The 25536-nt window shown below is 44.3% G+C and overlaps 1 protein-coding gene across 1 annotated transcript in view; it reads right to left on the bottom strand.

Moving 5' to 3' along the window:
• Nucleotides 1-300: 300 nt before the first annotated feature.
• Nucleotides 301-25536, bottom strand: part of LOC149453514 (uncharacterized) — a 36210-nt gene continuing 10974 nt past the window's right edge. The window contains exons 3-16 of the mRNA XM_089688654.1: nt 24923-25108; nt 24713-24836; nt 23902-24610; nt 21039-21095; nt 18026-18322; nt 14347-14459; nt 14075-14233; nt 12904-13872; nt 4209-4390; nt 3950-4084; nt 3740-3863; nt 3526-3623; nt 3314-3413; nt 301-1902 (exon numbers count right to left, since the gene is read on the bottom strand). Of these exons, the coding sequence (XP_089544780.1) occupies nt 401-1902; nt 3314-3413; nt 3526-3623; nt 3740-3863; nt 3950-4084; nt 4209-4390; nt 12904-13872; nt 14075-14233; nt 14347-14459; nt 18026-18322; nt 21039-21095; nt 23902-24610; nt 24713-24836; nt 24923-25108 (4755 nt within the window). The 3' untranslated portion in view covers nt 301-400. The remainder of the gene's footprint in view (nt 1903-3313; nt 3414-3525; nt 3624-3739; nt 3864-3949; nt 4085-4208; nt 4391-12903; nt 13873-14074; nt 14234-14346; nt 14460-18025; nt 18323-21038; nt 21096-23901; nt 24611-24712; nt 24837-24922; nt 25109-25536) is intronic.

Genomic DNA, 25536 nt, shown 5'->3' with positions numbered 1-25536 from the left:
CATGCGGCTTGCATCCCATTGTTCTATTCTGTGTCTCGCTTGGGAGCAAACTATTATGGGATATATGTGTTTGTACTGGCTTGGTGGGGGGTGTTTCCGGCAGCCCTTCCCCCTGATGGGACGGCCTGCTGATGTGTTTCCTGTGACTGGGTGTATTTCCCCGCTCTGTGTATCTGTGTTCAGACAGGGAAGCGGGAGGCTAACGGAAATACCCTAGTGCAGTCAGGGTCCGGTTCCGTTACATCCCCATCCTAGAATCACCATTTAGATTTCCTCAAGGAAAACACCTAGACCGGAATGTTCCACTGGAGATGGACTGAACCTTTTTATTGACATTTTAATAAATAGGCATCTTTATATACAACACGTGGATTCTCGGTCCACAAACGTGTTCCGGTGCTCAAGAGGTAGTGATTATCTTCCTATCATGAGTTCGCTGATGCTTGAGAAGATCGGACCGCCATGAAAAGCACTTGCCGCACTCCGAACATGAATACGGTTTCTCCTGGGTGTGAGTCCTCTGGTGCCTGGACACATTGGAGCTCCCCGAGAATCGCTTCCCGCAAATGGCGCACGCAAACGGCTTCTCTCCGGTGTGCACCCTCTGGTGTTTCATGACGTCCGACCTCTCCGCGAAGCTCTTTCCGCAGACGGGGCACAAGAATGGCCTCTCGCCTCGGTGGATCTTCTGATGCTTGACCAGGTACTGACGCAGGGAAAAGCACTTCCCGCAGTCCAGGCAGGAGAAAGGCTTGTCTCCTGAGTGAATCTTCTGGTGGCTGACGTAGCTGGAGCGAAACGAGAAACGTTTACCGCAGTCGGCGCAACAGAACGGCTTCTCCCCGGTGTGGATACGCTGGTGCTCGGCTAGGTGCCAGGCGCAGGAGAAGATCTTGCCACATTCAGCACATGGGATGGTCCTCTCTATCGAGTGGCGCTTTGCCTGATCCGAAGTCCTGTCCTCGGAACGCAAGGATGCCTCCTGTTTTGGGCAAAACTTGCGGTGCCTGAGGAGGGTAGAATTCTGGGTAAAACATTTCCCGCACAAAGAACACAAAAAAGGCTTTTCTCCAGTGTGGGTCCTCTGATGAACTACCAGATAGGACTTGGACCGGAACAGTTTGCCGCATTCTGTACAAGGAAAAAAGTTCTCGTCTTGTTGATCCCCAGCGAGAACTGGTTTCCTTCGTAAATGCTGCCTACCTTCTAGAAAGGGCTTCTCACAGATCCTGAGCCTTCGGTGCTTGATGAGAGAAGACTTTTGCTGAAAGCGCTTGCCACATGGTGGGCAGGAGAAAGGCTTCTCCCCTGTGTGGACCCTCTGGTGGCGTACGATATCAGACTTAGTCCTGAAGCACTTCCCGCACTCAGAGCAGGGGTGTGGCCGCTCTCCTTGGTGGGATCGCTCATGGTCCATGAGGGTGGATTTCCGGGTGAAGCTTTTGCCACACTGCGAGCAAGAGAACGGTTTCTCACCTGAGTGGCTCTTAAGGTGGAGCACCAGGAGTTCTTTCCGGATAAAACATAGGCCACACTCTGAGCACAAGAAAGGCCTCTCACTTGAGTGGGTCCGGAAATGGACCACAAGGTTTTTTTTCCGGGCAAACTGCTGGCCACATTCTGAGCAAGAGAATGGCTTCTCTCCTGAGTGGTTCCTGAAATGAACCATCATGTGTTCAATCTGGGTGAAGCATCTACCGCACTCTGAACAGGAATACGTTTTATCTCCAGGTCCAGGACACGGGCTGTTGCGGGGAAGATCAAAAGGCTTAATGTCCAAAGATTCAGCAGAGGTATGCAGCGTCTGATCCATGCTGGGTGGTCCAGAAGGGACCTTTGGGATCAAGGTAATTTCTCCTGGATCCAGAAGCAAACCTAGACCTCTGTAATCCACATCTATACCTGTCAGGAATAAAAAAAAGGGCATTTTAGGACAACCAAACTCAGAGTTAGCAAAGTTAAGGTTCAACCACCAAGAGAAAAACAACCCATAATTCATTGTAACCAAAAAGACTTGGCCACCAAGTATGTAGATAGAATACCAAAGGACAAAACCAGAGAGAACTATGGAAGAGGTTGAACTTCACAAGTTCCTTATATATTTTGGGTATTCAGCTAACCGAACCTCCCTGCCCTCTCTCTTCTACTACTGTCTTGGATGGACGCTGCCTTTTATCATTAAAAAGTCGTCCTTGGACTGAGCTCCAGTCCATTGACTTTGCCTAGGCTGAGACGATGAGGACCAACCAAGCTGGCAGTTCGTAATGCCGTTGAGATATGACAGTGTTTATCAAGCCCTACTATAGGCTACCTATTGCATCTCATTGTGATTCTAATTACATCTACTGTTCCAGCCCTGAGACAGGGGGAAGCCTTCCCCCTGAAACGTGTTGGACTTAATACAGCTACTATTCCAGCCTTGAGGAAGGGGGAAGCCTTCTCCCCGAAACGTGTTGGACTTAATACGGCTACTATTCCAGCCTTGAGGAAGGGGGAGGCCTTTCCCCCGAAACGTGTTGGATTTAATTACATCTACTGCTCCAGCCCTGAGGAAGGAGGAGGCCTTCCCCCCAAAACGTGTTGGATTTCATTACATCTACTTCTCCAGCCCTGAGGAAGGAGGAGGCCTTCCCCCCAAAATGTGTTGGATTTAATTATATCTACTGCTCCAGCATCGAGGAAGGAGGAGGCCTTCCCCCCGAAATGTGTTGGATTTAATTACATCTAGTACTCCAGCATTGGGCCTTCCCCCAGCAAAACGTTGGATTTACTTTATGCTCTTAACCAGTAAACATTTTAAAAAGACCTCTGAGTGATATAAACGTTTGTGCCGGATGCTCCCCAAAACCCAACTCAGAGTTTGTCATCTGCTTAGTGATCTTTTTGTCGCTATCAGAGAGGTAGCAGCTTAAAACCAGAACAAGGTCCACCTGCACTGTACCTTCATTGCATTATATCTCCTTTGAAGAAGGGCTCATCCCATTGTGTGCCCATCAGAACCAAGCCTGGAAGTGTTACACTCTCATATTACTATGGAAAACTTCTACAGCTTTTGTTCAGTAATTTACCAAAAGACAGAAGATTGAGGCTGATCTTCTCCCGAATAATATGACGAGGATAAAATCTGTAGTTATGGAGAACGTCATAAGTAGAAGTAATCCAATTTATTCTAAGCCCAAGAGGAAGCTAGGGAAAGCAGGACCAGACTGGTACTCCTGAAACTAGAGGTGGTCATGAAGAAGTGACCAGTCTCCTCATATCTAGGAACATCTGATGGCTTCCAGATATTTCTATAGAGAAGCTTATTACTCACCTGCAGAAGTGTCATCCTTACACTGCTCATAGACTCTTTGAAAAACATCAGCATCTCCATCCCCATCTTCATCTTTAATATTAAGCATCAGGTCTTCATCCTATGCAAGAACAAATATATAGCTAAACACCATAAGTGGAGGCGAAACAGGAGATTTTATGTTTATAAGATCTCTCCAGATCAACGTGCAGTCATCCCTCAGGTCCACTTACCTGGTCATGGTGAGGGATCTCCTGATGTTCCTGTGTGGAATCCCAGGAATACAGAGGACGGGGACATCTCTCTGGTGGGTTCCCATTACTGGATCCATCTGTAGGAAACACACACACTGACTGAATCCATTGTTTCTATGTGTTTATCAGATAATGGGGGATCTAGGTGGACCCTCCGTACTGCTCTCTCCTTTCCAATAAAGTCTCCTCTTACCCGGTGATGTGAGAGGCAGCTGATTCTCCATCATGATGTCCTTGTAGAGGTCCTTGTGTCCTTCTAAATACTCCCACTCCTCCATGGAGAAATAGACAGTGACATCCTGACACCTTATAGGAACCTGACACACACAATGATACAGTCACCATCCAGACACATCCCTTGTCTGTTACTGGAGATTGTCCCAGAATTCCCGGCACCGCTCACCTCTCCCGTCAGCAGCTCGATGATCTTCTGAGTGACTTCCAAAATCTTCTTGGAGTTGCTTCTTGCAGGAGTTGGGGAGAGAGGTGATGGTACCATGATGGTCATAAGGTCCCCAGATCTCACATGAGGAAAACTCTAGATTAAAAGTTGGACAATTTTAGTATATGACCCCCGAGAATCCTCCTCACCTCTCTGGTCAGGTCTGTTTTATTAATAGAGATAAGAGTGATGTCATGTGACCTCCCAGAATCCTCCTCACCTCTCCGGTCAGCAGGTAGATGATCTCCAGGGTGAGGTTCAAAGCCTTCTCAGTGATGTGACTTCCATCCTTACCCATCCTGAAGACACCAGGTTTGGAAAATGACCCTGGGGACCAAATCACGTCCCCTGTGATAACAGATTTAAACCAAATGATTAATGGAGTTGTCACCTCGGTATAAACTCACTGTGAAGAAGAAAAAAAAAAAATTAAATCAGTAACCTAAAAACATTACATTTGCCTCCTCAATTCTATTTTTATTTTTAATCCAATATCCATAAAGCAAAATAACAAATAAAAAACACCCTTACTTTTTTCAGTAACACAGCTCCAGTGCAAATCTCGTCAGACAGGAAGTACAATTAGTGCAGCAAGGGATTCTGGGAGTTGTAGTTCTGATCCCCACTTTTTCAGGAGCACAAAAAAAATTGCCACCGCTACCTCGCGGCCTTTCTGCAGAACATAGAGTGAGGTCCTATGTTTTTTTTTTTTTTAATTCCTCCTCATCTTTTGCTTTATTAACATTTCAAAACAGAAGGATGGAGATACGGACTGGTGAGGAATGACTGTTTCACCTTTGGGTCCTCAGACTATGACAAAATGGCTCCACCAAAAAAAGGAAGTCACATTGACATGAAGTTCCAGGTCAAAGGCGAATAGGAGAACATAGGAAAGAGCCATGGCTGTTACTGGAAGCCAGTTATGGTTGTTAATGGAAAAAAATCTTATCAAAATATATGATTTTTTTATTATAATTTTTGTTAATTAAATAGTAATAAAAGCAGAAAATAAATAACTTTTATATTGCATTACTGGTCGAACCAGCAATCTTGGGCAGAGCCTAGTTTGAACCCACTTGAGCGAATCCGTGAGGAAGTTGTTACTGAACTGGGCCAATCATAAGCGACTGAGGCATTCCGGGCCCCCCAGCCGTATATATATACACCCATTTTATATGTGCGACTACAAGGTGGGGAATGCCCCAACCGCAGATCATTGGCCCAATAATTGTGACAGCTTCCCGGTGGGCTCACTCAAGTGGGTTTGGACTAGGATCCAAACACACATGAGCTCTTCAGTACTATTGACAGACTTTGCACAATTCCCATCAAAATTATATGATATTCACCCCTTTCTGTCCGGCACGCATCATTCACAACCTTTAAACCCTGATGAAAGGGGTGCTGTCTAGCACCCGAAACACATTGGCTTCGTGACAAAGTCTTCTACCCTAGCTCATGCATTAAATTTATACCTGGACAATTCTTGGTGTGGTACTTCAAGTTCAGATCCATTCTGTTACAAACCAAAGGAACCATAGAAATGCTTTGGTGTGGAGAAGCAACAAAACTGGATACCCTGTACAAATACCACCACAATCCTAGGTTTCCAGCACTACTCTTCCTGCTTCCCAAGAATTATGGTGCTAACTGTGCCCCCACTGGTAAGATTTACCATCACTTCCTGTTCTGGTGACACCACCACCATCTCGTGATAAGGGCAGCTCGCCACCCCAAATGGGTCAGGGTGGGGGCTGAAGGCAAACTCAACCAAACACAGTCTAATTCTTTCTCCCCAAAAAATGTCTTGCTCACCGTTTTAGCTCAATTTTTCAGTGATGGCAGTCGTTTGATATCACCTGCTATGAAGCTCCTTTTAAACCCTTTACTTTTCTTTTTTTGTTTCCAGTACAAATGACCCCGTTGTATTGTGTGCAAAACTGAAGTTCTAATTAGGTGTTTTTTGTAACACTGTAATCCAAACTTTGCCCACTGGTCAGCGTTCCCAGAAAACCAACCTTGATGACTGGATTCTGTGTTCTCAATGATATCGCATGTGTTCTTGGCCATAGCAATTCCACAAATGTGCCAGTTAGATTTTATATCTTTTTTGGGGGTCATAACTACTCATGAGATGAGCTCCATGCTGTCATCTCATCTGTTCCTGAGTCTTATTCCAAGGCCAGGTAAGAAATATAACCCCCATATCATGTTCTGGAACCATCCAAATGGACCGTTTGGACATGTTGGGAAAGACTATTTGGCACACATCTTTAAAGGGTTATGTGCACGAGGTGGCCCAACTTAATATTCTCAATCCAAAGGTGGAACACTTCTGTTCTAAATATCTCCAAGCACTGTGCATATCATGTATAGTTATCTTATAGAGAATCTCAAATCCTGATGCTTCTACTCTCGTTCTTTTGGACCTTATCAATAACTTATAGTCATAAGTTAAAATAGAAACACAGGCCAGACAGCTAACCCCAAACTCAGCTAAAGTTTCCCTCAAGCATTTGCTAAATGTCTTAATTCAGAGGTGGAACACTTTCATTCTGAAGTTCGGGCCTCCCACCTAAACCCAAAAACTCCACTGTGGCTTCCCTCCCATCAACCAGTTGTGAAACTTCTCAATCCACAGGTGAAACATTTCTATTCTGATGTTCTCACAGATCTCCAAACGCTGTGTAATTTCATAGGGAGTAACCTTCCCAGTCCCACTTAGGGAAACGTAATTCCTGTTGCCTCAACACTCGATCTTTTGAACCTCACAGGCCACAAAACCTCACCATACACAACTCACGGTCATAAATTAAAAAAGATATGGGCCTGCTGCCTAAACCCAAAAACTCAACTGTAGCTTCCCTCCCATAAACCAGTTGTGAAACTTCTCAATTCAGAGGTGGATCACATCTATCCTGAAGCTCTCTCAGATCTCCAAACTCTGTTTTATCTTATGGAAAGTAGCTCTACTAACCTTGCAAAGAAACCCAATTTCTGTTGCTTATGCTCTCATTCTTAGGCCTTGTCCATAGCTCATGGCCATGAGGTAAGACAGAGACACTGAGAATAACTCTCCCAAACCCAACAGAGAAACTAAATTCCTGAGGCTTCTACTCTCCTTCTCTTGGATCCCATCCATGGTTTGCAGTCATAATTTAAGATAGAGATAGATGTCAGATGGCTAACCCCAAGAACTGAAGCTTCCTTCTCATCAGTCGTGAAACTTCTTCATCCAATAGTGGAACACTTCATCCCACAGTGAGTAACCCCACCTGTTGCTTTTATTCACATTTTTTTGCACTTTATCTATAGCTCATTATTATTAATATTATAGAGTATTTATATAGCGCCAAAGGGTTTGCTCAGCGCTGTACATTAGAATGGGGGACAAGACATGAGACAATACAGTAGCAAAACAATACACAATACACGAGGGTTACAGGGTTACACGAGAGCCCTGCCCTTTCGAGCTTACAGTCTAGGAGATGGCCGTAAGTTTGGACAGAGAGACAAACTGGTCAGTTAACCCCAAAAACACAGCTGAAGCTCCACTCTCATCAACCAGTTGCAAAACTTCTCAATACAGAGGTGGAGAACTTCTATTCTAAAATTCTGTCATCTCACAGAAACCAACCCTCCCAAACCCAACAGAAAAACAAAATTCCTGTTACTGTTCCCATTTTTTTTTCCTCATCCACAGCTCACGGTCATAAATTAGGACTGAGATACAGGCTGGTTGGATTACCCACCAAGAATTCAACTCAAGCTTCAAGGTGGAACACTTTTATTCTGAGGTTCTCTCAGATCTCCAAACTCTGTTTCATTGACAGAAACCCCAAAGAAAAACCTACATTTGCTTCTACTCTCGTTATTTAGGACCGTAATCATAGCCCATAGCAATAAGTTAGAAAAGAGAGACAAACTTGTCAGCTAAACCCAACAACTCAGTCAAAACTTCCCTCCCATCAACTGACATCACTGATTAGTGTTCATGCTATACCTCGGTAAAATCGTTATTCTCAGATAGCAAAAAAAAGGAATTTTGATCATTGTTTAGGCTAAATCCAGAAATAATTTATGTATATGACAATTTTGTTTATGTCAGTCATCTCTGCATTATATCCGGGTCTATTAGCAGATATCTGTGTGACTTACGAGCCAATTTATATCCACCCAATATTAACCTCCCAAAATCATCAAAAAAATCAAAAAAATGGACACACACTGTCCCAAATATAAATAGGATCGCTAACACTCAACACACTACTACCTCTGTGTCCATAAAGTCAATAATTCATATTGTGTTGCGCTCCCAGTGAGAAAATCTGTGATATTAATAACTCTATTTACCCTTGGTGAACAAATATATAATCAGGGGATTTTACAAAAAATATATACAGAATAAAAAATATATATATTATTAAAAAATTTATATATATATAATCCACTGATGAAATTATAAATGTGGAAATAATATCCCCAGAAACAATAAGTGATAAATATTGTGTACTAAAACATAAATATAAATAAATCAATATGCATCATGATTGGTGAATAATCAAAAAATACAAATAACTTAAAATATATATATGTACTGCAAATTAATTTGTGATATTAATGTCCTTTAAATACAGTGACTTTGTGCTATACATTTTGGGGTGGGGCTGCGGTGTCACTTGGAGAGAGCCGGAGTGTTTTATAGACGGCGAGTGCATGGCTAGACGGCTGGCGGATTACTTGAGCTGAGCAATTCATCCTATACCGCATACTATTTATGTGAGTGTATCTGTTGGAGAGCAATAAAGCAAAACCTTTTTATAAGGATAAAACACTATGTTTGGTAATTTGTCCCCACATATGGAAAAACGCATATGGGCTAATTGAGGATAACGGATATCCACGTTTTTACAATCTGTAAAGGAGGAATTCCATCTAAGCAGGTTCCATAGGAGGTGAACCACAAGTGTGTATAGCCTAATTGCAGGCTAATAAGGAGGTGAGCATACATCTTCACTAATTAAGGATTCAAAGAGAGTCACGGATTCACAATAAGTCACCAAATCAAGATTTAATCAAGCACAAAGTCACTGTATTTAAAGGACATTAATATCACAAATTAATTTGCAGTACATATATATATTTTAAGTTATTTGTATTTTTTGATTATTCACCAATCATGATGCATATTGATTTATTTATATTTATGTTTTAGTACACAATATTTATCACTTATTGTTTCTGGGGATATTATTTCCACATTTATAATTTCATCAGTGGATTATATATATATACATTTTTTAATAATATATATATTTTTTATTCTGTATATATTTTTTGTAAAATCCCCTGATTATATATTTGTTCACCAAGGGTAAATAGAGTTATTAATATCACAGATATCCGGGTCTATGCTGAATGACCGAAAAAGAAAACCCCAGCACCAGGGGCGGACTGACCATTTGGAAACTCTGGCACTGCCTGAGGGCCCGGGGTCAGTAGAGGGCCCCATGAGATGCCCCTGGTACCTTTTTCATAGGCTTTTTTGAGTTTGGGCAAGGACACAGGGGCCCCATGATCCCCTATGGCCTAGGGGCCCCATGAGTTGTCAGTCTGCCCCTGCCCAGCACCATATTTACAATAGTCTTTTATAAATGCTCAAAAACAAGATGTGTATTTTTGCATACTCTGTATTTTCACCACTTTCGCCAATTTTGCTCACTTCTGTCTTTCTCATGGTAAAGACTCATACAAGACATAGAACAGAAAAGCTCCTTGGGTGAACAATTAGAGATGTTCAAATGAAAGGGGTTTTGGCAACATTCGAGTTGTGCAGGGGTCTCCAAACATTCTAAACAAAGGGCCAGTTTACTGTCCTTCAGACCTTAAGTGGACCAGACAAAGGCCAGTGGAAGTATAAAATGCCTTGTGCTTGGTGGAAGTAGAAAAGAGCATCTATGGTCACTAAGAGGAGGAACAGTGCCCCATCATTTTTTGGGAAAATAGCACCCCATTATGGGTGTCACTAAGTGGAATAGTGTCCAATCGTTGGTGTCAGCGGAAGAAATAGTGTCCCATGATTGATGTCAGTAGAAGGAATAATGCCTCATCGTTGATGTAAGTGGGACGGATAGTGCCCTATCATTGGTGTTGGTAGGAGGAATAGTGTTCCAACATTTATATCAGTGGAATGAAGTATTCCCCATCGTTGGTGTCAGTGGAAGGAATAGTGCCCCATCACTGGTGTAAGTGGGAGGGATAGTGCCCCATCACTGGTGTTAGTGGGAGGAATAGTGCCCCATCATTGGTGGATCAGTGTTCCAACGTTTATACTAGAGGAAAAAAATATGCCCCATTGTTGGTGTGAGAGGGATAGTGCCCCATCGTTGGTGCCAGTGGATGAAATAGGGCCCCATCATCGGTGTCAGTGGGAAGAATAGTGTCCAATCGTTGGTGTCAGCGGAAGGAATAGTTTCCCATCATTGATGTCAGTGGAAGGAATAATGCCCCATCATTGATGTAAGTGGGAGGGATAGTGCTCTATCATTGGTGTTGGTAGGAGGAATAGTGTTCCAACATTTATATCAGAGGAATAAATATTCCCCATCGTTGGTGTCAGTGGAAGGAAAAGTGCTCCATCACTGGTGTAAGTGGGAGGAATAGTGCCCCATTGTTGGTGGGAGGAAAAGTGTTCCAACGTTTATACCACAGGAAGAAAGTATGCCCCATCGTTGGTGTAAGTGGGAGGGATAGTGCCCCATCGTTGGTGCCAGTGGATGAAATAGGGCCCCATCATTGGTTTCAGTGAGAGAAATAGTGTCCAATCATTGGTGTCAGTGGAAGGAATAAGGCCCCATCGTTGATGTAAGTGGGAGGGATAGTGCCCTATCATTGGTGTTGATAGGAAGAATAGTGTTCCAACATTTATATCAGTGGAATAATGTATTCCCCATCGTTGGTGTAAGTGGGAATAGTGCCCCATTGTTGGTGGGAGGATCAGTGTTCCCACGTTTATACCAGAGGAAGAAAGTATGCCCCATCTTTGGTGTAAGTGGGAGGGATAGTGCCCCATTGTTGGTGCCAGTGGATGAAATAGGGCCCCATCATCAGTGTCAGTGGGAGAAATAGTGTGCCATCGTTGGTGTCAGTGGAAGGAATAGTTCCCCATCACTGGTGTAAGTGGGAGGAATAGTGCCCCATTGTTGGTGGGAGGATAAGTGTTCCAACATTTATACCACAAAAGTATGCCCCATCTTTGCCTGTGGATGAAAAAAAGGGCCCTATCACCGGTATCAGTGGGAGGAACAGCGTCCCATCATTGGTGCCAGTGGATGAAATAGGGCCCCATCATCAGTGTCAGTGGGAGAAATAGTGCGCCATCGTTGGTGTCAGTGGAAGGAATAGTGCCCCATTGTTGATGTAAGTGGGAGGAATAGTGCCCCATCATCAGTGTCAGTGGGAGGAATAGTGCCCCATCATTGGTGTCAGTGGGAGGAATAATGCCCCATCATTGGTGTCAATGGGAGGAATAGTACACCACTGTTGCTGTCAGATGAAAGAATGGTGCTTCATCATCGGCCTTGTACTAATGAGAGGAATAGTGCCCCAAGGGCCAGATAAAGGCAAGTACAGGGCTGCAGTTTGGAGACCACTGCGTTAAAGAAAGGGAAATATTTTTGAAAAATCTTTGCAAATTAGGCAAACCGTATCCAAATAAAGTATGTTCCAATTAAGTGTTAAGAAATATTCCAGCAATGTCAAAAAATATATTAATTACACTACAGAATAGTTATTTGATCAAAACTATAGGCAAATATGGAGCCGGGTCTTCTAAAAAATCATCACGACTTATAGAAGGAGAGTGGAAGCTGAGCTCTTGGACCCGAGATTTTCTTGTGTCTATCACAGCAAGATCAGAAGTTCTTGGAGGAGGAAAGTAAGAACAATATCGTTACAACTGAGTTTTTATGACAAAACGTTTATTATAGATCCATGTAGATAATTTTCATTCTTGTGTCGGCATGAACTTCCTCCTAACTCAATGAAGATGTGTATTTCCATTTGTCACCGACCATCTCAGGAGCACAGCACACTATATATGTTACAAAAGGTCCTTACAGTAAAGTGATGCCTTCTCACAAGAGTTCAAGTCCATCTTTTATAGTACTGTCTCGAAAAGGCCACCACCAAGGAAGAACAACCATGATTACCAATTCTTCACCTAAGGCTGAAGAAGATCTGCCATTCATATCCACAGCAAGTGGTCTTATGATAAGAGCTTAAAAATTCTGTGAAGCCAACCTAAAAGTGGCTTACAGCCAATTATGGGGGAATAAGAGCTAAGACTGATTGGAGGAACTGGTCCTTGTTTCAGACAGACCGCATGAGTTTATGAAAGGCTCCGTCAAGCCTTGTAGGTGTTGCGTATTTTAAGGACGCAACAGAGGTGTTCCACATTTGAGACTTGGGTCTCATGAGTTTGTTACAGGGTGTACACATTTAAAAAAAAAAGAAGCCTTGTGGGCTATGGGATGAGTTTTGGGTGTATATGACAAGGCCACTGGAACAAGTCTGGACAGGCCATAACAAGTTAACATTGGCCTCATTTATTTTTCTACAAGCTTTAGGACTATGGGGCAGTTTAACTTGACTTGGAGAGGTCCACATGAGAACACATGGGTCTTACAATCAGATGAGGACTCTAATGAGCACATATCAGACTAAGCCTTTTTAATGGTGACCACGCACATGGTGGTATGCAGAATGGTTGAGTCAAGAAAAAGGTCCACCTTCCCTTACCACAGGTGACAGGTGCTCTTCAAAAAACCCTTTGCATTACATATGTGAACGTTCACGCTTTATGGAAACCTACTACATGAACTATTTCCAATACACACATTGAGGTAGAGTCATCTACTGTTTGTGAGTTCTCTGATGTCGAACGAGATCAGATTTCTGAGTAAAATTCCTGTTGCAGTCAGGGCAGGGAAAGGGTTTCTCCCCCCTGTGAAGTCTCTGGTGGTATATCAGGCTGGCCTTCTGCATGAAGCTCTTGCCACACTCCGTGCAGAAGAATGGCCGCTCCCCGGTGTGGACCCTTTGGTGGTTGATGAGCATTGTCCTGTGCGCAAAACGCTTGCTGCAGTCCGTGCAGGCAAAAGGCTTCTCGCCAGTGTGGATTCTCTGATGGGTGACCAGATCGGACTTCCCGATGAAGGACTTCCCACACTCGTCGCAGGAAAACGGTTTGTCGCCGACGTGAATTCTGAGGTGGTAGACCAGATCCGATCTCTGCACAAAACATTTCCCGCACTCAGGGCAAGGAAAAGGGTTCTCGTCAGTGTGTATCCTCCTGTGTCGGATCAGAACCGACTTCCGCGTAAATTTTTTTCCACAGTCCGAGCAAGGGAAGGGCTTTTCCCCCGCGTGAACGTTTTTGTGTAGGGCCAGGTCGGACTTTTGAGTGAAACATCTGTCACAGTGCGGACACGCGAACGGCTTTTCTCCCGTATGGATCCTCTGATGCCTCGCTAGGTCTGACTTCTGAGTGAAGGCTCTCCCACAATCTGGACAGCAAAATGGCTTCTCCCCTGTGTGAATGCGCCGGTGCGCTATCAGGTTAGCCTTATGGCTAAGGCTTTTCCCACAGTCGGGACAGGGGAATACTTTTTTGCGTCTACAGTTAGTCGAAGGAGCAACAGGGCTGGGGAGTTCCATGGAGTTAGTAGGGATTGGCAAAATGCTCGCAGAGCAAAGGACGATCTGGATATTTGGGGCGACACTGCTTTCATGAGAGGGGACCAGTGCAATGTCGTTGTGCTCTGTTTTGCAGTCTTGAGATGGAGCAAGATACACCTCCAAGATGTCCTCATTTTTGTGCCCATCTGTGGGAAAAACAAAGTGAAAGGTAAAAACATGCAACTGCATTTCTGTTAGTGCAAGCTCATTTTGACAACCAATTTTGGCCAACTCTGCCAAATACTAGACCCCATTGATTGTCTTCTACAAATTTCTAAAGATGACCTTCTCTCCCTCTACAACTTTATCTTATTTTGATACAACCAGGTTACCAAGTGGTCCTCTTACCAATCTCAAGATCTACTGGAGCCACCTCCTCCTTAACAGTCACTGGTATTGCAATCTCCTCTTCTTTAACAATGATATTAAGTTCACGTAAGTCCACTGCAGCGTTATATGAATTAGGACTAGGACATCTTTCTGGTGGGTTCCTGTCAATGGAACCATCTGTAGGAGACAAACACAGACACCGAGAACATCATTTCTATGTGTTTATAAGATGATAAAGGATCTAGGTTGACCCTCTGTACTGCTCCATACTTTACAAATGAACCTCTTACCCAATGATGTGGCAGGTGTCTTAGTCTCCATCATGACGTTCTTGTAGAGATCCTTGTGTCTTTCTAGATTCTTCCACTCCTGCATGGAGGAATAGACAGTGACCTCCCAACACCTAATTAGAACCCAAAAACACACAATGATACAGTCACTATCCAGACACATCCCTTGTTTGTCTATCAACAACAGCTATAGCACTTCATGCAAGCAGCTAAATATGAGGTAACAAAACATTTTTAACGATGGCTTATTCCATTCAGACAGTCATGAGATCCAGAACCCCTCCATCGCCCATTCAATTTTGCTTAAAGCCCCTGGACTTTCACCGCAGCAGGTTGTTAGATTTACTTTCTTGGCAGGAGGGTTGGAGGAAGAAGAGAGATCCAGGAAGATCTGGACACCTTACTTCTGTTTGGGATCTCTCTCTAAGAACTGGTGGGCAGGTGGCTGAGAATTCATTGAAAGGCACCTCCCAATTAATTCTTAGCCAATTCAATGATCCCATTGGTTGGTTCTTTGAGGAGATCCTAAATGGAAATAACCCGTCCATTGCCACTCTCTCTCCTTGAGAGAGAGCAGCACTGGACAGCTACCTTCTGCTTGGGATCTATCAAAGAACAAGTTTGTTGAGAGGCTTTCACTTGGGATCCCTCAAAGAACCAGTTGGTTGTGACATTTCTGATTGGGTTCCTTTAAAGAACCAGTTGCTTGGGAGACTCCTGGTTGGGATCCCTCAAAGAACCGGTAGGTCGGGAGGCTTCCTCTTGGGATCCCTCAAAGAACCAGTAGGTTGGGAGGCTTCCGCTTGGGATCCCTCAAAGGACAAGTTGGTGAGGCGGCTTTTGCTTGAGATCCCTCAAAGAATCAGTTGGTTAGGAGGCTTCTGTTTGGGAGCCCTCAAAAAACCACTTGGTTGGGAGGCTTCCGTTTGGGATCCCTCAAAGGACCAGTTGGTGAGGAGGCTTCTGCTTGGGATCCCTCAAAGAACCAGTTGGTTAGGAGCCTTCTGTTTGGGAGCCCTCAAAAAACCACTTGGTTGGGAGTCTTATACTTAGGATCCCTCATAGATCCATTTGGTTGAAAGGCTTTCGCTTGGGATCCCTCAACTAAACAGTTGATCAGGAGGTTTTACTTGGGATTCCTCAAAAAAACAGTTGGCGGGGAGACTTAAGCTTGGGATCCCTCAAAGAACCAGTTGGTTGGAAGGCTTCTGCTTTGGATCATTTAAAGAACCAGTTAGTCGGGAGGCTTCTGCTTGGGATCCCTCAAAGAACCTGTCAGTTAGGAGACTTCCACTTGGGATCCCTCATAGAACCAGTTGGTTGGGAGGCCTCTGTTTGGGATCCCCCAAAAAACCAGCTGGTCAGGAATCTTCCACTTGGGATCCCTCATAAAACCAGATGGTTGGGAGGCTTCTGATGGGGATCCCCCAGAGAACCAGTTGGTTGGAAGGCTTCAACTTTGGATTATTTAAAGAACCAGTTGGTCGGGAGGCTTCTGCTTGGGATCCCTCAAAGAACCTGTCGGTCGGGAGTCTTCTACTTGGGATCCCTCAAAGAACCAGTTGGTTGGTAAACTTCCGCTTGGGATCCCTCAAAGTACCAGTTGGTTGGAAGGCTTCCGCTTTGGATCCTTTAAAAAACCAGTTGGTTGGGAGGCTTCTGTTTGGGATCCCCCAAAGAACCAGTTGGTCGGGAATCTTCCACTTGGGATCCCTCATAAAACCAGATGGTTGGGAGGCTTCCGCTTGCAACGAACACTGCGGCGAGCAGCAAGGCATGCAAGTTCCCAATCATGTGACAGCCAGTCACAGTTGTCACGATTGGGAAGTCTGTCCCGCCCCCCCTCCCCAGTTAAAGGGGAAGGGGTTAATAAAGGTTATGTAAACCCAAACAATTAACTTCTCCTATTTGCTCCCCTTTGGTCTGTTCTATATACACACTGAACACATTTCCTTATATCTGTTCAAGAAGTGCAAATTATACCCGTTGATCCTGCCAGAAATTCTGCAAGCTGATAACTTCCTTTGCTGTCTGCCTGTGCCAAAATCTTATCAGTTACATTGTTCTCTGAGGGCTACAGAACCACACCCTCCATATTGTGAAGGGGCATGGTTTTGTAGCCGCGTTTACAGACGTGTGAATAAGTGTTGTCACCCTAAGACATAATGGGGTGTATTTATAAAAAAAAGTTCATCCTGTGCTATTCATGCGCTGTGTGAATGGAGGAAAACTCGAATGTTATTAGACTATGCTTTCTCCAGGTTGGATGTTATCCACATATACAGAATAGCATGAATCAGGAAAATACTGCATTATGACCACTAGATGGAGCTGATGACCACAACACAAAGAATACTTTGTCAGCTCCATCTAGTGGCTATAGTGCTGCAGTTTCCTAATCCATGCTATTCGGTATCAATGAAGAACATTCGACCTGAAGCAAAAAAAAAGCCTAATAACATTTGATTTATTTTTTCCCCAGTCACACACAAAAAACGTACATTTGGTTTCGCAGGATGAATTCCTCTTCTGGAAGGGTATAATTACTGTCTGTGCTGACCCAGCTCCTCTGCTCTGCCCTACAGAGCCTTATATAAGCTGCGGATATAATGAATGCAGGGTCCAGGGAGACCAGATATAATGAATGCGGGGTCCGGGGAGAGCGGATATAGTTAATGCAGGGTCCAGGGAGAGTGGATATAGTTAATGCAGGGTCCGGGGAGAGCGGATATAGTGAATGCACGGTCCAGGAAGAGCGGATATATTGAATGCGGGGTCCGGGGAGAGCGGATAGAGTGAATGCGGGGTCCGGGGAGAGCGGATATATTGAATGCGGGGTCCGGGGAGTCCAGATATAGTGAATACAGGGTCCGGGGAGACCAGATATAGTGAATGCAGGGTCCGGGGAGAGCGGATATAGTGAATGCGGGGTCCGGGGAGAGCGGATATAGTGAATGCGGGGTCCGGGGAGAGAGGATATAGTGAATGCAGGGTCCGGGGAGAGCGGATATAGTGAATGCAGGGTCCAGGGAGAGAGGATATAGTGAATGCAGGGTCCGGGGAGAGAGGATATAGTGAATGCGGGGTCCGGGGAGAGAGGATATAGTGAATGCGGGGTCCGGAGAGAGTTTGGTATGCTACTTAAATTATAGCTCTGAGCCTGCTGACATCACATCTAATTACTGTGTGTGCTGGTCCAGCTCCTTCACCCTGCCCTACATAACCGTATATGGAGCTCCCGGGGGAGGAGCAAAGAGAAATTCTACTTGAGTGCATAAAATACATGAAACAATAATATGGAAGGTTTACTGTTGAATTGAATGATCTAATGAGAGTCTTTTTAAGAGATATCCATGGCGTCGCTGGCATAGCGAGACCAGCAATGGTGCAGCACCTGATGCCCTTCGCACCTCTGTGTCTGGTTGACCGCAGAACCGGCGCAGCGCGCGTCTCCTGGCAACCAATACGCTCCCAAGGTGCTCAGCTGCTAAGAGGAAACTGTTGATCATCTGTATATCACACACAGGGGACACCATGTCCTGTAGAAGGTATACAGTCCATCACCCACTCTATGGAAGGTCTGCATAACACACATCCCCCACCATCTCCACCCACATTGCAGATTATTATCACCATACAAAGCCCCACAAACCCCCTATAAACACAGTACAGCTCTCACCTGAACACTCCCACCAGCAAACCCCGGCCACGCCCCCTCCAGCGCTGATTGGAAGATGGAAAACAAGCACAGCACACGGAAATGTCTCCAGTGTAAGGAGGCGGCCATGTTGTTGTAGCCCAGCACAGCTGACCCGGAAGTCCGCCTCTAGCTGCAGGAAATACAACTCCCACAATCCGCCAGGGCTGCTTTCCAGAATTTAACCCTTTCTTCTGAGGCTGAAGAAGCTGGGATGGTAACACGGAGCACTGATCCCAATGATCATTGATTGTAATATACAACATAATGAGGATATTTCTAAAAATAAAGAAATGTTTATAGGTGCAAATAGCACAGAACAGATACAACAACAATTATATATCAACACGTATGCTCACCGGCCACTTTATCAGGTCCACATTGTTAGTTCCGGGTTGGACCCCCTTGTGCCTTCAGAACGGCCTTCATTCTTCGTGGTGTAGATCCAACAAGGTCTTGGGAACGTGCCTCAGAGATTTTGGTCCATATTGATATGGCGTCACGCAGTTGCTGGACATCCATGATGAGAATCTCCCGTTCCACCACATCCCAATGTTCCTCTATTGGATGGAGATCTGGTGACTTGTGGAGGCCATTGGAGTCCAGTGATCTCATTGACACATTCAAGAAACCAGTTGGAGATGATTTGAGCTTTGTGACATGGTGCATTATCCTGGTGGAAGGAGCCATCAGAAGATGGGGACACTTGAGTCATAGAGAGATGGACATGGTCAGCAACAATACTCAGGTAGACGTGGGGTTCAAACGATGCTCACTTGGTACTAAGGGGCCCAGAGTATGCCAAGAAAATGTCCACCACACTATAACACCACCACCACCAGCCTGAGCCGTTGATACAAGGCAAGATGGATCCTCCACACCATGACACCACCAGCCTGAACCGTTGATACAAGGCAAGATGGATCCACCACACCATGACACCAACACCACCAGCCTGAGCCGTTGATACAAGGCAGGATGGATCCTCCACACCATGACACCACCACCACCAGCCTGAACCGTTGATACAAGGCAGGATGGATCCTCCACACCATGACACCACCACCACCAGCCTGAACCGTTGATACAAGGCAGGATGGATCCTCCACACCATGACACCACCACCACCAGCCTGAACCGTTGATACAAGGCAGGATGGATCCACCACACCATGACACCACCACCACCAGCCTGAACCGTTGATACAAGGCAGGATGGATCCCCCACACCATGACACCACCACCACCAGCCTGAACCGTTGATACAAGGCAGATGGATACACCACACCATGACACCACCACCACCAGCCTGAACCGTTGAGACAAGGCAGGATGGATCCATGCTTTCATGTTGTTTATGCCAAATTCTGACTCTACCATATGAAGGTCACAGCTGAAATCCAGACTCATCAGACCAGGCAATGTTTTTCCAATCTTCTGTTGTCCAGTTTTGGTGAGCCTGTGCAAATTGTAGCCTCCGTTTACTGTTCTTAGCTGACAGGAGTGTCACCGGGCGTGGTCTTCTGCTGCTGTAGCCCATCTGCTTCAAGGTTGGACGTGATGTGCATTCAGAGATGGTATTCTGCATACCTTGGTTGTAACGAGTGGTTATTTGAGTTACTGTTGCCTTTCTATCATCTCGAACCAATCTACTGATTCTCTGACCTCTGATCAACAAGGCATTTTCGTTCACACAACTGACACTCACTGGATATTTTCTCCTTTTCGGACCATTCTCTGTAAACCCTAGAGATGGTCGTGCGTGAAAATCCCAGGAGATCAGCAGTTTTTGAAATACTCAGCCCAGCCCGTGTGGCACCAACAACCATGCCACGTTCAAAGTAATTTAAATCCCCTTCCTTCCCGATTCTGATGCTTGGGTTGAACCTCAGCAAGTCATCTTCACCACGTCTACATACCTAAATGCACTGAGTTGCTGTCATGTGATTGGCTGATTAGCAACTTGTGTTACCAAGCAATTGAACAGGTCAGGTGTACCTAAAAAAGTGGCTGGTGAGTGTATACAAGGATGTTATAAACTTCGATAGCCTTCATTGGCAGGACCATATATTTTTGACTGGTGATTGAGGCCTGGTCTGGGCAAAATTTATTTATTTATCAGAAAGAGGTGATGATTTCTTCATGGGGCACCATAGGGCATATAGGAATGGAGAAGGCAAGGTTACTGTTCCTGGGAAGTCTTCACCAAAATATTCTAAGGATACAAATCAGTCCTTCATACCTTATATGAGTGGTGGGTTTACATCCTATAGTCAAAAAATTAACGTCAGTCATGCAGGTCCACCTGGAAACCCATTTGTGTAGTTTGCTTGCCAAGTACATGCCTTTGTATGCATCTTAGAGGTAAAGGTAGCAGTGAAGCTGCAGTCATTAGAATTTTAAGGGACCCCAAAACAGAAGAGTGTTGGGAATCTGGCGTGTCGGACTAACAATTGTTAACATGGCAACTGCCAGGGCGAACCGGCTGACATTGACTCAATTTTGGTTTACTCTTGGATGTGTACTGAGAAGCACCTAGTACAAATGCTTGTATCAATTGAAGGTCTTTTTGAAATGTTTATTGGTTATTGGCCTGAATACAGCCAAGGCATTTCAGGGGAATCCTCCCTCCATGGATGTTATTAGAATCACAATGGAATGTATTAGGAGATGCTTGCTCAAGACTAACATCTCCTAATGGTACGAAGAACAGCCAGTTGAGTCATAGAGTCTTAACCCAATACAAGGAGAAACTTGACATGCACTCATATCTACAAAGGCTTAACTTGATGGTGTATTTTGTTTATTAAAATACAAAAAAAAATTAAATATATTATACAATTGTGTTTTCACAGACAAAACAAAGAGGTTTTCTCAACTGTGTGATAAACATATCTAACAGTTAAAGACGTTGTTAGTAAGAATTGTTAATTTTCATATTATCATCTTACAAGAAAGCACCCCTAAGTTTAATTCCATGGAGCTACTCCGACTACTGATGAGAAGGTTTCAACCTGCGATGGAGGCCATGGACCCTCTTGCCAATTTGGTAGCTGGTGAGACAAGATGCAAAGAGGACTTGTGGTTCACCAAGTACAAATACAGTTCGTATGTCCTTGAGATCCTACCTCCTGCTTTCCAGGGGACATGACCGCTTGCTGCCCAGTTGTCAGGCAACGAGATCTTTGAAGACCAGCTCAGCTCCCTTGTTAGTTACTGCTGCAGAACCCTCATCTTACTCATAGTAATGCTATACATTTAATGAATTGGTGTAGAAATGTTTAACATTATGGAAGCTCATTTAACCAGAGTGGGCCTCACAGTCATCCAGGGAACATGACCACTTGTTGCCCAGTCATCGGCCAACTGGATCTTTGGAGACCAGCTCAGCTCCTTTGTTAATTACTTCTGTTGTTTCTGCAGAACCCTCATCTTACTCATAGTAATGCTATAAATGTAATTGGTGTAGAACCTTTTCACATTCTGGAAGCTCATATAACCAGAGTGAGTCTTCATGGTTATCCAGGGGACATGACCACTTGCTGCCCAGCCATCAGGCAACAGGATCTCTTAAGACCAGCTCAACTCCCTTGTTAGTTACTCCTGCAGAACCCTCATCTCACTCATTGCAATGCTATAAATGTAATGCATTGGTGTAGAGAACTTTTTTAATTTTCATTTAACCAGAGTGGTCCTTCACGGTCATCCAGGGAACATGACCACTTGTTGCCCGATCATCAGGCACTGGGATCTTTGGAGACCAGCTCAGCTCCTTTGTTAGTTGCGTCTGTTGTTTCTGCAGAACCCTCATCTTACTCATAGTAATGCTATAAATGTAATTGGTGTAGAACCTTCACATTATGGAAGCTCACTTAACCAGTGTGAGTCTTCATGGTTATCCAGGGGACATGACCACTTGCTGCCCAGCCATCAGGCAACAGGATCTCTTAAGACCAGCTCAACTCCCTTGTTAGTTACTCCTGCAGAACCCTCATCTCACTCATTGCAATGCTATAAATGTAATGCATTGGTGTAGAGAACCTTTTTAATTTTCATTTAACCAGAGTGGTCCTTCACGGTCATGCAGGGAACATGACCACTTGTTGCCCGATCATCAGGCACTGGGATCTTTGGAGACCAGCTCAGCTCCTTTGTTAGTTGCGTCTGTTGTTTCTGCAGAACCCTCATCTTACTCATAGTAATGCTATAAATGTAATTGGTGTAGAACCTTCACATTATGGAAGCTCACTTAACCAGTGTGAGTCTTCAGGGTTATCCAGGGGACATGACCACTTGCTGCCCAGCCATCAGGCAACAGGATCTCTTAAGACCAGCTCAACTCCCTTGTTAGTTACTCCTGCAGAACCCTCATCTCACTCATTGCAATGCTATAAATGTAATGCATTGGTGTAGAGAAACTTTTAAACTGGAAGTTCATTTAACCAGAGTGGTCCTTCATGGTCATCCAGTTAACGTGACCACTTGTTGCCCAATCATCGGCCAACTGGATCTTTGAAGACCAGCTCAGCTCCTTTGTTAGTTACTTCTGTTGTTTCTGCAGAACCCTCATCTCACTCATTGCAATGCTATAAATGTAATGCATTGGTGTAGAGAACCTTTTAAATTTTCATTTAACCAGAGTGGTCCTTCACGATCATCCAGGGAACATGACCACTTGTTGTCCAGTCTTCAGACCACGAGATCTTTTAAGACCAGCTCAGTGGTCTTGTTAGTTACTTCTGTTGTTTTTGCAGAACCCTCATCTTACTCATAGTAATGCTATAAATGTAATTGGTGTAGAACCTTTTCACATTATGGAAGCTCATTTAACCAGAGTGGTCCTTCACAGTCATCCAGGGAACATGACCACTTGTTGCCCAGTCTTCAGACCACAGAATCTTTTAAGACCAGCTCAGCGACCTTGTTAGTTACTTCTGTTGTTTCTCCAGAACCCTCATCTTACTCATAACAGTGCTATAAATGTAATTGGTGTAGAACCTTTTCACATTATGGAAGCTCATTTAACCAGAGTGGGTCTTCATGGTCATCCAGAAAAAATGACCACTTGTTGCCCAGTCATCAGACCACGGGATCTTTTAAAACCAGCTCAGCAACCTTGTTAGTTACTTCTGTTGTTTCTGCAGAACCCTCATCTTACTCATAGTAATGCTATAAATGTAATTGGTGTAGAACCTTTTCACATTATGGAAGCTCACTTAATCAGTATGAGTCTTCATGGTCATCCCGGGGACATGAGCACTTGCTGCCCAGCCATCAGGCAACAGGATCTCTTAAGACCAGCTCAGCTCCCTTGTTAGTGACTCCTGCAGAACCTTCAACTCACTCATTGCAATGCTATAAATGTAATGCATTGGTGTAGAGAACCTTTTAAACTGGAAGTTCATTTAACTTAACCAGGGAACCATTTCACGGTCATCCAGCGAACATAACCACTTATTGCCCAGTCTTCAGACCACAGAATCTTTTAAGACCAGCTCAGTGACCTTGCTAGTTACTTCTGTTGTTTCTGCAGAACCCTCATCTTACTCATAGTAATATCAATGTAATTAATTAGTGTAGAACATTTACACATTATGGTAGCTCACTTAACCAGAGTGAGTCTTCACTGTCATCCAAAGAACATGACCAAGTGTTGCCCAGTCATCAGGATCTTTGAAGACCAGCTCAGCTTCCTTGTTAGCTACCTGTTATTTTTGCAGAACCCTCATCTTATTCATAGCCATGCTATAGACGTAATTGGTGTAGAACCTCTTCACATTCCCGAAGCTCATTTAACTAGTACAAGTCTTCACGGTTCTCCTAAGAAATTTAGATAAATCAAATAAGGAACTGCTTTTCTATTCTTGACTGTTCTTGTGTCCATTCAAGTCCCCTGTATTTATCACTGTAAAACTATTATGCTCAAAACACGGTGACGGCTTCTTCCACAGGTGGACCTTCTGATGCCGGACAACATCGGACTTTTCCGAAAAACACTTTCCACATTCGGAACATGCGAATCGCTTCACTCCTGCATGGATTCTCTGATGTCGGGTGAGGTGGGAACTCTGGGTAAAACTTTTCTTGCACTCGGAGCATGAAAATGGCCGTTCTCCTGTGTGACTTCTAAGGTGCCTAACAAGATCGGTTTTCTTGGGGAAACATTTTCCGCATTCGGGGCAGCAAAATGCTTTGTGAGCTTTGTAAATGTGGCCAATTGACACAAGTTCCAGGTGAGACAATCTCTGAGGATTCAAGGTTTTCTTTGATCTCACTACTGACTTTTGATTTGAGGCAAGAGTGCGTGATTTAGCTTGAGAAGACTTCTTGAGTTTAGAGAGATTAGGTGGCACACTGTGAAGTCCTGGATGAAGATTTTGGATATCTGTATGGAATTTATTAGAAGGAGTCTCTTTTGGATTTGGGCAAGCAAAAGATCCTTCAGCATCATGAAGTCCTGCAGGGATATTTGGAGACATTGGACTTTCTTCTGGACAGTCTTGATGAATGTATTTATCACCTGTGTAGATAGAACATCCCCCCAATGTTTTCCTGAGAGTATCTCCATCTGTAAAAAGAAACACAGACATGTTGTTATTAGATGATGGTGGATATGAGTGGACAATCCATGTTGCTCATTGCTTTACAGGAAGTGAAAATCTTTTTTTACCTGGGGCGATGATGGTCTGGTGATTCTCCATCATGACATCCTTGTAGAGATCCTTGTGTCCTTCTAAATACTCCCACTCCTCCATGGAGAAATAGACAGTGACATCCTGACACCTTATAGGAACCTGACACACACAATGATACAGTCACCATCCAGACACATCCCTTGTCTGTTACTGAAGAATGTCCCAGAATTCCCGGCACTGCTCACCTCTCCCATCAGAAGCTCAATGATCTTCTGGGTGACTTCTAGAATCTTTTTGTCGTTCTTCTCAAGTATCAAAGAAGGAGGTGAAGGCTCCATGTTGGAACTCTGGCTCCCGTTCAATCCTCCTGATATATTTTGAGGGCTTCTGGAGGCTACACGATCACCAGATGTTTTCACCACTATGTAATCCTGTGTATAAAGGCCATTAAAAGACTTGAAATCAGAATTTCACTATAGCATTCCCAGAATCCTCCTCACCTCTCCGGTCAGCTGTGTGTTTTATTAATAGAGATAAGAGTGATGTCATGTGACCTCCCAGAATCCTCCTCACTTCTCCGGTCAGGTCTGTGTTTTATTAATAGGGATAAGAGTGATGTCATGTGACCTCCCAGAATCCTCCTCACCTCTCCGGTCAGGCCTGTGTTTTATTATTAGAGATAGGAGTGATGTCATGTGACCTCCCAGAATCCTCCTCACCTCTCCGGTCAGGTCTGTGTTTTATTAATAGAGATGAGAGTGATGTCATGTGACCTCCCAGAATCCTCCTCACCTCTCCGGTCAGGTCTGTGTTTTATTAATAGAGATAAGAGTGATGTCATGTGACCTCCCAGAATGCT

This window comes from Staurois parvus, unplaced genomic scaffold (assembly GCF_062004578.1).
Source record: "Staurois parvus isolate SC_StPar_1 unplaced genomic scaffold, SC_StPar_1.0 ptg000449l, whole genome shotgun sequence".
Classification (NCBI taxonomy): domain Eukaryota; kingdom Metazoa; phylum Chordata; class Amphibia; order Anura; family Ranidae; genus Staurois; species Staurois parvus.
This window is presented reverse-complemented; position numbering and strand designations above follow the sequence as displayed.